Genomic DNA, 12,576 nt, shown 5'->3' with positions numbered 1-12,576 from the left:
CAGTGCAAAAACAAAGCTATGAGGTCGAAATAATTGTCCGTAGAGCTCCGAGACAGGATTGTGTCTGGGGAAGGGTACCAAAACAATTCTGCAGCATTGAATGAATCCAAGAAAACAGTGGCCTCTATCATTCGTTAATGGAAGAAGTTTGGAACCACCAAGACTCTTCAAAGAGCTGGCCACCCGACCAAACTGAGCAAATTAGGGAGAAGGGCCTTGGTCAGGGAGGTGACCAACAACCCAATGGTCACTCTGACAGAGCTGCAGAGTTCTTCTGTGGAGATGGGAGAACCTTCCAGAAGGACAACCATCTCTGCAGCACTCCATCAATCAGGCTTTTATGGTAAAGTGGCCAGATGGAAGCCACTCCTCAGTAAAATCACATGACAGCCCACTTGGAGTTTGCCAAAAGGCACCTAAAGGATTCTCAGACCATGAGAAACAAGATTCTCTGGTCTGATGAAACCAAGATTGAACTCTTTGATCTGAATGCCAAGCATCACGTATGGAGGAAACCTGGCACCATCCCTACGGTGAAGCATGGTGGTTTTTCAGGGGTAGGGACTGAGAGACTAGTCAGGATTGAGGGAAAGATGAACGGAGCAAAGTACAGAGTGATCCTTGATGAAAACCTGCTCCAGAGCACTCAGGACCTCAAACTGGGGCAAAGGTTCACCTTCCAACAGGACAACGACCCTAAGCACACAGCCAAGACAAAGCAGGAGTGGCTTCGGGAAAAGTCTCTGAATGTTCTTGAGTGACCCAGCCAAAGCCTGCACTTGAACCTGATTTGAACATCTCTGGAGAGACCTAAAAATAGTTGTGCAGCCAGACAGAGCTTGAGGGGATCTGCGGAGAAGAATGGGAGAAACTCCCCAAATACAGGTGTGCCAAGCTTGTAGCGTCATACCTAAGACTTGAGGCTGTAATAGCTGCCAAAGGTGCTTCAACAAAGTACTGAGTAAAGGTTCTGAATACTTATGTAAATGTGATATTTCAGTTGTTTATTGTTAATACATTTGCAAACATTTAAAAAATAAAAAATAAACGTTTTTTGCTTTGTCATTAGAGGGTATGGTGTGCAGATTGATGAGGGGGAAAACTACTTCATCCATTTTAGAATAAGGCTGTAATGTAACAAAATGTGGAAAAAGTCAAGGGGTCTGAATACTTTCCGAGCACACTGTAGGTCCATTCTTGTTTATTTATTTTATTCCCCTCTACAATTTTTGTTTTCATTTGGAAACTCTGCATTATTCGAAAGAGCTTGTAAGCAAGCATTTCACAGTAAAGTCTACATGAGTTGTATTGGCGCATGTAACCAATTGCAATTTGATTTGTTGGAGACGCACTCTGAGCAAAACCTTAGTGAAGCTGCTGAACTTCAATTCAAGCCTGACCCTAAACTATTTGACAATGCCTTGTGACCCACAGCTCTACTGGGCTCACAGTTTTGACTAGCATTTTAAATGTGGGTAGAGCAGAGGACTGGAGGGCATTCAGACTCCATTGGACAGATAATCCACCAGTTACCTTTGTTGCCTCATATTCATCTGACTGCGTCCACAGCACTGAAAAAAAAAAAATCTGCATTAAAACCAACTTTCCATTGTCTCCTAAGTCACTGCAGTAGTTGCAGTGCTGCCACCTCACAGAGTAATGAGCCTCTGATACAGTATAAGTGCAGCGTTGCAGTTCACTCACTGCCACTACCAGGGCTTTAGCCAAGGACCTGTCCTGGGAGTACCTGCTGTAATCGGATTCTAAGTAGTACAATCTTCTTAAACAGCAGTGGTGCTGCAGTATTCCATTGAAGGGGAAAAGGAGTCCTCTGTCAATTTGCTAGCACCAGATCGTATCCTCATCAAAACTTCAGAATTCGTCTGTTGCCTCTATATTCCTATTGACTAAATGTATTGTAATTTATGTGCAATGTAACAGCCTATTGGGCCATCTTTTTAGCTTCATTGTTTGTTTGGTGTAAATTATGTTTTTTTTCTTCGATGTGGTTGTCACAAAGGCTTTCAATCTACTGAAACGTTCAGTCCAGCAGCAATGTCCAATGCACCTGAGAGTATGGCTACATCTCTGAGCTTAGCATAAACATGTTTACTGATTCGTAGAACAGTTTCATTAAATGCCACCAGTCATGTGGTCCCTTTAAAGTTGAAGCAGATTGTAGGGCTCCTCTCTTATGACCTTCTGTCTCTGGTCATCTTGATGAGAGGCTAATAAGCAGGAGCGAGGCCCTGAACCCACACAAACGTCCCACTTTCAACCCCTTCTCTCCCAGACTTGGCCATCGTGCTAACCCCCTCAGATGCTGAAGTAATGAAAGGATTCATCCAGGATAAGGGGATTTGAGCAAACTTCCTCTCATTATATTTTGAAGGTAATGCTAATGGCAAAATATTGCAGTCCATTTAGCTTTTAAGATTGTGTTTGTCTGTAAGCTTACCTAAGACATTACCGGGAATTCATTCACGGAGGTGGCATGCAGACAGAGACACACTGGCATGTTGTTCTGTTTCAGTGCAACTCTGGAAAAGGTCAGTGAATATGTGGAGGTCTGTATCTATGAACAGTCAATGCTAGGCTAGTTTACAAATTAACATTAAACAACCAATTAATATACAGTACCTGTCAAAAGATTGGACACATCTACTCATTCAAGGGTTTTTTATTTATTTTTTACTATTTTCAACATTGTAGAATAATAGAAAATAGAAAAAGACATCAAAACTATGAAATAACACATATGGAATCATGTAGTAACCAAAAAAGTGTTAAACTAATACATTTTATATTTGAGATGCTGGCAGCCCTAGAGTTACCAGCCTCAGAAATTGCAGCCCAAATAAATGCTTCTCAGAGTTCAAGTAACAGACAGATCTCAACAACAACTGTTCAGAGGAGACTGCGTGATTCAGGCCTTCATGGTCGTATTGCTGCAAAGAAAACACTATTAAAGGATACCAGTAAGAAGAGACTTGCTTGGGCCAAGAAACACGAGCAATGGACATTAGACTGGTGGAAATCTGTCCATTGGTCTGATGAGTCCAAATTTGCATTTTTATGTTCTAACCGCTGTGTCTTTGTGAGACGCGTAGTAGAACGGATGATCTCCGCATGTGTGGTTCCCACCTTGAAGCATGGAGGAAGAGGTGTGATGATGTGGGGGTGCCTTGCTGGTGACACTGTCAGTGATTTATTTAGAATTCAAGGCACACTTAACCAGCATGGCTACCACGGCATTCTGCAGTGCTACGCCATCCCATCTGGTTTGCGCTTAGTGGGACTACCATTTGTTTTTCAACAGAACAATGATGCAACACACCTCCAGGCTGTGTAAGGGCTATTTGACCAAGGAGAGTGATGGTGCTGCATCAGATGACCTGACCTCCACAATCGGCCGACCTTAACCCAAATGAGATGTTTTGGGATGAGTTGGACTGCAGAGTGAAGAAAAAGCAGCCAACAAGTGCTCAGTATATGTGGGAACTCCTTCAAGACTGTTGGAAAAGCATTCCTCATGAAGCTGGTTCAGAGAATGCCAAGAGTGTGCAAAGCTGTCAACAAGGCAAAGGGTGGCTACTTTGAAGAATCCAAAATATATTTTGATTTGCTTAATGCTTTTTTGGTTACTACATAACTCTATATCTGTTCTTTCATTGTTTTGATGGCTTCACTATTATGTAGAAAATAGTAAAAATAAAGAAAAACCCTTGAATGAGAAGGTGTCCAAACGTTTGACTGGTACTGTTAAAGTATTCATTCACAACTATGTACAAATTCATACATGCTTTGATTTTCATTATGTACATTAGTCAAAGCGATAATTCATAGAGAAAATACAATTCAAAACAATTGTAATTCAATCACCCTGAGAAAATCATTCAACTTGACTTGCTGACACAGTACAGCACAGCTTCGTAGTATGAAAGCCCAGGGATCCTGCACTGAGGACAGAGCAAATTGAGTGCACCACACTGGACAAGAAGCACACATCTATTCAAGAAGACCCTAAGCTGTAAACACCTAAAATATAATACCTGTCAAACATTGAGCGTATCTCAATGTCCTACAAAATTCCAAGCCAGACTGATGGGCCAATTGTTGGGCCAATAGTTAATTAGGAGGCTAGCGAGGGGTCCAGGTATTTCAGCACCCCTCCTACTAGGTGTAGACTACCTGTAACCAGGACAGAGACCTGGGCTGCCTCTCTCAATGGTTCTGCTTTTGCTGTGACACTGGGCTGTACTGGAAGATAGGGGCTCCCTGCAGTAGCCAGCACAGCGTCCCTTCCCTGGCTGATCCACTGGAGGGCGCTGAGGATGCAAGGGAAGACCATGGTGTGGGTCCTGGTCTTGGCCAGCAAGGGGAGCCTGTCCTTTATCAGCAGCTCAGACTCAGACCCCTGCTTAGTCTCTGTCCCGCTCAGGCTCTGCCAGCTGATCTGGTTGTCAAGGCAACGGGTCAGCATGTTCTCCACAGACACATTGAAATTCTGTTGATCTGAAAAAGAGCAGAGCAAGCAAAGAAAGTGAAGGACTGCACACACACCTCTCATACATTTCTCACAGCTGGACAATGAATGTGGTAGCATTTTTTTTACACAGCCAAGAAAAGTTTGAATATTTTTCCTAAGTTATGTAATCATATGTTTCATATTCTTTGTGGCAATTATGTACCAGAAAATTGCAATTTCTTTGCAGCTGTCTGTTAAAACCCCAAACATAGAAGTAAACTCACCTGCATTGTTTTCTGTAATAGTTTCAGTGATGTTGGGACAAAACACAGCAAAATCAAACTGGCATGGCTGCAGGGACAACAAAGGGAGACGATGTTAGACATTTATTCTATTTCAGGGTTTGATCTGTTTGTGCTTCTTTAGGTGCTGTACAGCCAGAGCTGTATAGCCAGAGCTATAGAATAGAGCAGCAGACAGCAGTATCTGTGTATCTGATCCCAGACCTGTAGTACTCACCTCTAGGTGTTTGAGCATGGCAGCAGAGTCCCTCTCTCCTGTGGTGTTGAACAGCAGTACTCGGATCACAGGGCCCCTGTCACACACACACAGTGAGTAGGCCTACTCAGAGATGCTGTCTATCAAAGAATGACATAGTCAAATCTGACCGTGAAATGAATGGACGGTAAATTTGACACAAAATGTAGTATCGAATCTATAGGAGTGTCAAATCTCACATAAATTATGAGATGGTGTGTGCGGATGTTTGTGTGCATGCTACTATTTCTCACAGTCATATAGGCCTACAGTTTTCGACAATCATTTGACCAACTAAGGCCACTGTAGAGAAGTCTGTGGGCCCCCTAGAGGCCAGGCAGAGACTAACCTGTTTCTACTCTCTTCCTGCTGGATCTCCTGGCTGAACCAGTGTACACAGGCCTGCATGCTGCCCGTGGTGTGGGCTCCATCCAGGTAGTAGGTGACAGGACCATGCCTCAGAGTCTGAGTTCTTCCAGGCCACTCTGTCACCTCCAAGCCTGGAGACAGAGGGAGGGAGATGAGTGGAGAAGTAAGGGAAGGGTGAGACAGATCCTTTTTCATGTTGTGCTTTCAGGCACAGGTGTTTAATTATCTGGATGTTTCATGGGTGAGAGTATGCTACCGACCTTTGACCATGATGGGGCTGGGCTTAAAGGCCGTTGCCTGGTAGACCAGCCTGTTCTCCACTATCGGGGCAGCAAGCTGATCATCTGAAAGTCAGTAGAGTCCCACAGTAACTTACTGAACCTCATCACGATTGGAACGTGTACTGTTATCTTGAGCAATATCTTCCTATACTAGCTAGAATAACATTGTCCTTCTGTGTGAGTTATAATATAACACACATACACATACACACACACACACACACCAGACTGTCTGTAGCGCTGTAGCCAGGTCTTGCTGAGCTGCAGTGCGAGTGATGCGTTGCAACGCTGCTGTTGTCCAGCCAGGCCCAGACTCAGAGGGCCAGCCCCAGACTCATACTGCTCCAGATCTGGACAAACCCACAGAGGACACTACACAACATAGGGGGTCAGAAAAAGCATCTGAAATATGAGCACGTTCAAACAAACACATAGCAAATCCATCCACATTCAGGAGGAGAAAAGGCCCCAGTCACTCACCCCTATCTCTTTGGCTCTGTCCTGTAGAACAGTCATGGGCCTATCTAGCTGCTTGACAGTGAACACGGGCACCCCTGGCTGGGGAGGAATAATACTTTATTCAACTACATTCACCCCCTTCAGACAGGCTATAGATAGTAAGTACTGTACACAGTGTATATAGTAGGTTGACCTCACCAACACAACATGCATTACTCTCACCTTAAATATGCCTGCTTTCTGCCAGGCGATCTCCTCTATGGTGTTTCCTAGTATACTTGTATGATCAATTCCTAAGGAGGATATCCCACAAACCCACGGCTTCCTGTACGTCAAATGTCAGAAAGGAAAAGAAGTGATAACAGATTCTGTAACTAATCAATCGTATGTTTGACTTTGATAGTACATCCTCTATGATATGCAGCAAAATTACCTGATGATGTTCGTACAGTCATAGGCCCCTCCAATCCCAACCTCAATAACAGCTAAATCAACCTGTTGTATGAAGAGATACTGCTCAGAATGGTTTACAATGTTCATCCTTGATTTGGTTATTAGTACATGTGTAAACAAACTGTACATGTGACAGGGTATGTGAATGTTACCCTCTCCTGTAGGAAGACATGGAACGCCAGGATGGTGAGGAAGCGGAAATAGGCCGGCATATTAACTCCATGGGAGTCCTGAGGATCAGTGCAGTGACACAGTCATAACAGGGAAGGGTCAGAGTTTCTTTGAGGCTGGTGGGCTACATCAGGGCTCATTCTTCAACACTACACTCTCAGAAAGAAAGGGTATGGTTAGGGTACATTATTGTTCCCTGGGTTACAAAAAGATCAAAATACACATAAAGTACCTTCAGAGGCTTACATACAGTATGTACTGTTCAGTACATTTTAGGGTACATGTGCGAATAATCTAGTATAAATGGTACATTTTTGTACCCAATATTTTGAATATGGAAGTGTTGTACCAGAGGTGTTGTATCAGAAGAGTTGTAACAAAAGTGTTGTACCAGAAGTGTTGTACCAGAAGTGTTGTACCAGAGGTGTTGTACCAGAAGTGTTGTACCAGAAGTGTTGTACCAGAGGTGTTGTACCAGAAGTGTTGTACCAGAAGTGTTGTACCAGAGGTGTTGAACCAGCTTAAGCGGTCCAAAGAGATTGATCGGGATCTTAAGCACTTACAAATTCATAACAAATTGTACAAATTGACGTTTGTAACAGATCATACTAATTGCAGGAAACATATATACAACATACAGTACATACATAGAAATAAACAATGACATTAATCCGATTGATATTTGACCATTAATTTCTGCAAAACGTGCAGTGTTGATGGAGTTGTTGCCGCTTGCTAATGTTAGCCAACTAGTTATCTTATTCAATCCCCAAACACCATGCTAGATCCGAGTGGGCCAGTTTGTTTTGCATGGCCCGGTACACTTAGATAGCTGGCTATCTTATTTGATCATCTACTAGCCACATAAAATTACGCATCTCTTTGGGCACTTTAGTACCTACTACTTACACGATTCGCCTCCATCACCAAAGCCACCAACAGGCTGTTCCCTTCTTGACGTCAAAGCCGCAATGACTTGTTGGTATATGAGTTTTTTTGTTGAATGCCGAATTTGGCCCGCGGTTGGTTTTATTTGGCCCTCAAAGTATTCAGAGAAAAAAAATGTATTTTTTTATTGTTATTATTGTTAGATATAATAGACTGTAAAAACACCAGGAAATCAGCTCCAAGTGATTTTAATTTAATAAATCTGTTCCCAAGTAATCCCAAGCAAAGGAGAGAGACACATGATCGTATACAAATGTATGAAAGGTTTGGAATTATTAGGTTTTAGTCAAACATTATACAGTATTTGTTTGGGCTTCTTGCAGTCAATATATTTATAATTATTATATATTATTTTAGTCATTTTGTAGACACACTTGTCCAGAGCGACTTACATGAGAAATTAGGATTAAAATATTGTATTTTCAGCTGTTTGAAGCTGGTACGCAAAACAGAAAGTAAAAGACGCAACAAAAAACTTAAGAACCAAAGCATAGAAATAGCGCACATAGAAAAAATCGAGACCTGCTTTCAATGAGAATGACAGATCTATAACACACATTTATATGTGAATTTGGTTGAGTCGCCCAAAAAGTTAAACATTGCAGCTTTAAAAGGAACAAACGGCTTTGTCACTGCGATGGTACCCTAAAACGGCAAATTTGTCTATTTTAAGGTACAAACTGCAAGGGTACACTTATGTGCAGCTGAAGTTGGAAGTTTACATACACTTAGGTTGGAGAATTAAAACTTGTTTTTCAACCACTCCACAAATTTCTTGTTAACAAACTATAGTTTTGGCAAGTCGGCTACTTTGTGCATGGCATAATTTACATAATTTGTGTCAATTGGAGGTATACCTGTGGATGTATTTCAAGGCCTACCTTCAAACTCTTTGCTTGACATCATGGGAAAATCAAAAGAAATCAGCCAAGACCTCAGAAAAAAATTGTAGACCTCCACAAGTCTGGTTCATCCTTGGGAGCAATTTCCAAACGCCTGAAGGTACCACGTTCATCTGTACAATAAATTGTACGCAAGTATAAACACCATGGGACCACGCAGACGTCATACCGATAAGGAAGGAGACGCATTCTGTCTCCTAGAGATGAACGTACTTTGGTGGGAAAAGTGCAAATCAATCCCAGAACAACAGCAAAGGTCCTTGTGAAGATGCTGGAGGAAACAGGTACAAAATTATCTATATCCACAGTAAAATGAGTCCTATATCGATATAACCTGAAAGGCCGCTCAACAAGGAAGAAGCCACTGCTCCAAAACCGCCATAAAAAAAAGCCAGACTACGGTTTGCAACTGCACATGGGGACAAAGGTCGTAATTTTTGGAGAAATGTCCTCTGGTCTGATGAAACAAAAATAGAACTGTTTGGCCATAATGACCATTGTTGTGTTTGGAGGAAAAAGGAGGAGGCTTGCAAGCCGAAGAACACCATCCCAACGTGAAGCACGGGGTTGGCAGCATCATGTTGTGGGGGTAAAATAGAACATTTGTGGGCATTACTGAAAAGGTATGTGCGAGCAAGGAGGCCTACAAACCTGACTCAGTTACACCAGCACTGTCAGGAGGAATGGGCCAAAATTCACCCAACTTATTGTGGGTAGCTTGTGGAAGGCTAATCGAAACACAAGTTATACAATGTAAAGGCAATGCTACCAGTGTATGGTAGTGTATGTAAACTTCTGACCCACTGGGAATGTGATGAAAGAAATAAAAGCTGAAATAAATAATTCTCTCTACTATTATTGTGACATTTCACATTCTTAAAATAAAGTGGTGATCCTAACTGACCTAAGACAGGGAATTTTTACTAGGATTAAATGTCAGGAATTGTGAAAAATGAGTTTAAATGTACTTGGCTAAGGTGTATGTAAACTTCCGACTTCATCTCTACCTACTGTATAACTAATGTTACAATGGATGCACCTTACAGGATACAACTACAGTGACAAGTGTTTGTACCCATTTAAGTACAATTTGTTACCTTTTATCTGAGAATCTATATGAAGACATACTGTACCTTTGTAGCATCTAACTGGGTAAAGACCTCCCAGAAGTATTTAGTGAAGAGCTCTTTGCTGATTGGTTGTCCATTGATGCGTATTCTCTCTCTGACCTGTACCAGGTGTGGTGAGCTGTAAGGAACAGATGACATTCATAATGTTCACAGTAGGAGTGCCACCACATCTCTGACTGTATGTTAGGTGACATAATATTGTGTGTGTGTGTGATTAGAATGTTCACATAGCATTGTACAAGCAAGCCAACAGGTCATATTTTGGCCATATTTTCCCAATAGTACAGTTAAGCTTTCTTCAAAATTTGAGCACTTCAAATCAGGCACACTTGTAACAACACAGGTTAATAATTAATTGGGCAAAGACCTAACAAGTCAAAGTTCAGTATAGGGATACCAGTGCTTCTCCATGCGCAAAAACCCTGACACTAAACTTCCCGATGCAACAGGTAAAAAAAACTACAAACGAAACATAAGCTTGAACGCACATACTGAGGAAGAACACACCAACACCTGTCTTCTTCAGTTATATACTATACCTGTAAAACCCAGTCCGAAAGCCATAGTCCCTGAGGATTCTCTCAGTAAAGGCACATGTTGATCCCTGAAAGAGCAGAAAGAGAGAGTAAGCAAGTATTACATTACTTCTATTGTATTTCATGTATTATTGTACTTCATACACATGTCAAAATAATATTTTAGAAAAGCCTTGTCATTTTTTCACACAAAAAATACCATGTTTACCTTGCCCTTGGTGCCTGTCACATGGATTATATTGAGGTGGTCCAGCTTGTCTACCTAAAACAACATCCAGCCGTGGAGTAGTGAGAGCGGCCCCTATGTCTCATAAGTCAACGGGCCAAGAGAGGCAGTCAACAGATCAAGTAACAGGAGTCGCCAGTGAGGGAATAGAGATTAGCATGTAATGATGCTCAGAATATATAAATATATATATATATTTGAGAGTGTGCAGATTGTGTGATGGCAGTCTAGATGCTGGTTTCAGTGTGTCTGTTGGTCACTCACTGTGAGGCCTGTACGATGGAGGAAGCCCCGCATGGCCTGGAGCTGTAGCTCAGGTAGCTCACTCTGCTCCCTCCGCACCTGATCCAACACACTCACATTGGTCTGCAAGGTGTTCAGAGCACACACTGCTTCCTGCACGCACACACGCACACACGTTTGTTTTATTATCCTTGTGGGGACACAAAAATGTATTCCAATTCAAAATCCTATTTTCCCAAATTATTAAATCTAAACCTTAACCCTTAACCCATAATCCTTAACCTAACCTAAACCTAATCTTAATCCTAAACCCAACCTTAATCCGAAACCCCTAACCCTAACTGTAACCCCAACCCTAAACCTAACCCATAAGCCTAAAATAGTCTTTTTCCTTGTGGGGACCGGTGAAATGCCCCCACTTGTCTGAAAGTTCCTTGCTTTACTATCCTTGTGAGGACTCCTGGTCCACACAAGGATAATAAACCAAACCACACACACATGCATCCACAAACACACACACACACACACCAATAAGTACATATGGTTATGTGATAACATATTCATAATATTTGAAAGAAATTACAAAGAAAGGAGTGATCTATCAGTTAATGACAGAATGTCTCACAACATGTGTTCGAATGCAGCAGCTATGGAACTGTAGCAACCAATCAGAACCAGATACAACTGGCATGCAGTGAATGTCAACAACCTATTCACCGTGTACAATAATTGACCGAACTGGCAACTAAAAAGTGACCGATTTGAATCAATAATCAATTGTCTACTACTAAAATCTGTTACCTTTCACACATTATCTGACAATAAATCTCTGTCTGATATTTTTTTCACAAAATATAGAATACGCACATAAAAACCTTTAGTTCTCCTCAAGGCGACAGATATTTCCATGGTGTTATGTCAGCAGCTGTATAATAAGGCTATCTGCTACATCAAATCCCAGTAGAAGCTGAACTTGAAGCCAAGAAGTAGACGACTGCTATAGTCCCTGCAACATTGTGAGTGTAACTGGCATGCCACTTTGGCCCGAGACGTCAATACTGGAGTGGAGTGGAGTGGCCAGGTTCTCAACTTTTTCAGCATGCAGCGTGCCAATTGTTGGCATACGATTTGCAGCCTCGTAAAGTGTGATGTCAAAGGGGCTTACAGAAAGCGCGCCTTCAGTCACCCAGGCTATATTGTAGAAAAGTAAGTAAAATACAATCCACGTACCTCATAATCCATTATGAAAAGCCCAGTAGATGAGGTTGAGAAGTGTAGTCCTGCCTGGTCCTTAGTGTGCAGTAAGAATGACAGTGTGACCAGAGAGTAGCAAACCATGACAGACTTGATTAGGAAACTTGCAGTCAGCAGCAGCACGAGGCATTATGCAATGGTGTGGTAGTCTCTGCCAAGTCAATTATTGGTGAATTTATTGATAGATTTTTTTAGTAAGGTGATGATTAACCCACAAAGCTTGATAGAACTAAGTATTCAAACACACCAGGTTGACCATCATATTTGAGAAGTTTGAATTACTATTTTCTTTTCATGACAACCAGGGCTACAAGTAGAATACAAAACAATTTGACATAAATATTTGTCTTCACGAGTTGTATTGGCAAATGCCAATAATAAAATGAAGTCAGCCAAAGCAAAAACCTGACTCCAAAAGAATTGGGACAGTGACACATGTTTGGTTGTTTTGGCTCTGTACTCCAGGATTTTGAAATTATACATCCACTATGAGGTTAAAGTACAGACTGTGATATTTAATTGAAGGGTATTTTTATCCATATCGGGTGAACTGTTTAAGAATTACAGCACTCTTTCTACGTAGTCCGCCCATTTTAGGG

The 12,576-nt window shown here is 41.8% G+C and overlaps 1 protein-coding gene across 4 annotated transcripts; it reads right to left on the bottom strand.

Moving 5' to 3' along the window:
- Positions 1–983: 983 nt before the first annotated feature.
- On the bottom strand, positions 984–12,089 carry LOC139389879 (folylpolyglutamate synthase, mitochondrial-like). 4 transcript variants are annotated; one of them, XR_011629443.1, is made up of 16 exons: positions 11,954–12,086; positions 10,745–10,876; positions 10,463–10,516; positions 10,258–10,322; positions 9,722–9,836; positions 6,720–6,797; positions 6,548–6,609; positions 6,337–6,439; positions 6,136–6,213; positions 5,880–6,027; positions 5,635–5,718; positions 5,355–5,505; positions 4,988–5,063; positions 4,753–4,819; positions 2,459–4,515; positions 984–1,571 (listed from the first exon to the last, which is right to left on the bottom strand). XR_011629443.1 is itself a non-coding variant. In XM_071136892.1 (15 exons), the coding sequence occupies exons 1-15, from the start codon at positions 12,059–12,061 to the stop codon at positions 4,133–4,135; spliced, it is 1,704 nt and encodes a 567-aa protein (XP_070992993.1). In that variant the 5' UTR covers positions 12,062–12,089; the 3' UTR covers positions 984–4,132. The 4 variants fall into 4 exon arrangements, 3 of the variants coding, with proteins under 3 accessions (XP_070992993.1, XP_070992991.1, XP_070992992.1); XM_071136892.1 differs by having other exon boundaries at positions 984–4,515; positions 11,954–12,089; XM_071136890.1 differs by having other exon boundaries at positions 984–4,515; positions 5,868–6,027.
- Positions 12,090–12,576: the final 487 nt, after the last annotated feature.

The sequence above is a fragment of the Oncorhynchus clarkii genome, chromosome 30, assembly GCF_045791955.1.
Source record: "Oncorhynchus clarkii lewisi isolate Uvic-CL-2024 chromosome 30, UVic_Ocla_1.0, whole genome shotgun sequence".
In the NCBI taxonomy this organism is placed as follows: domain Eukaryota; kingdom Metazoa; phylum Chordata; class Actinopteri; order Salmoniformes; family Salmonidae; genus Oncorhynchus; species Oncorhynchus clarkii.
Note: the sequence above shows the minus strand (reverse complement) of the source record. Positions and strands in the feature narration are given on the sequence as shown.

Excerpts from the sequence above, each read along its gene's own strand:
- LOC139389879 (XM_071136890.1), bottom strand. The coding sequence starts at position 12,061 with ATGGTTTGCTACTCTCTGGTCACACTGTCATTCTTACTGCACACTAAG. Across the intron at positions 9,837-10,257 it reads TTTCGGACTGGGTTTTACAG|CTCACCACACCTGGTACAGG; the intron begins GTATAGTATATA and ends TGTTCCTTACAG. Across the intron at positions 5,506-5,634 it reads CAGCCCCATCATGGTCAAAG|GCTTGGAGGTGACAGAGTGG; the intron begins GTCGGTAGCATA and ends CTCTGTCTCCAG.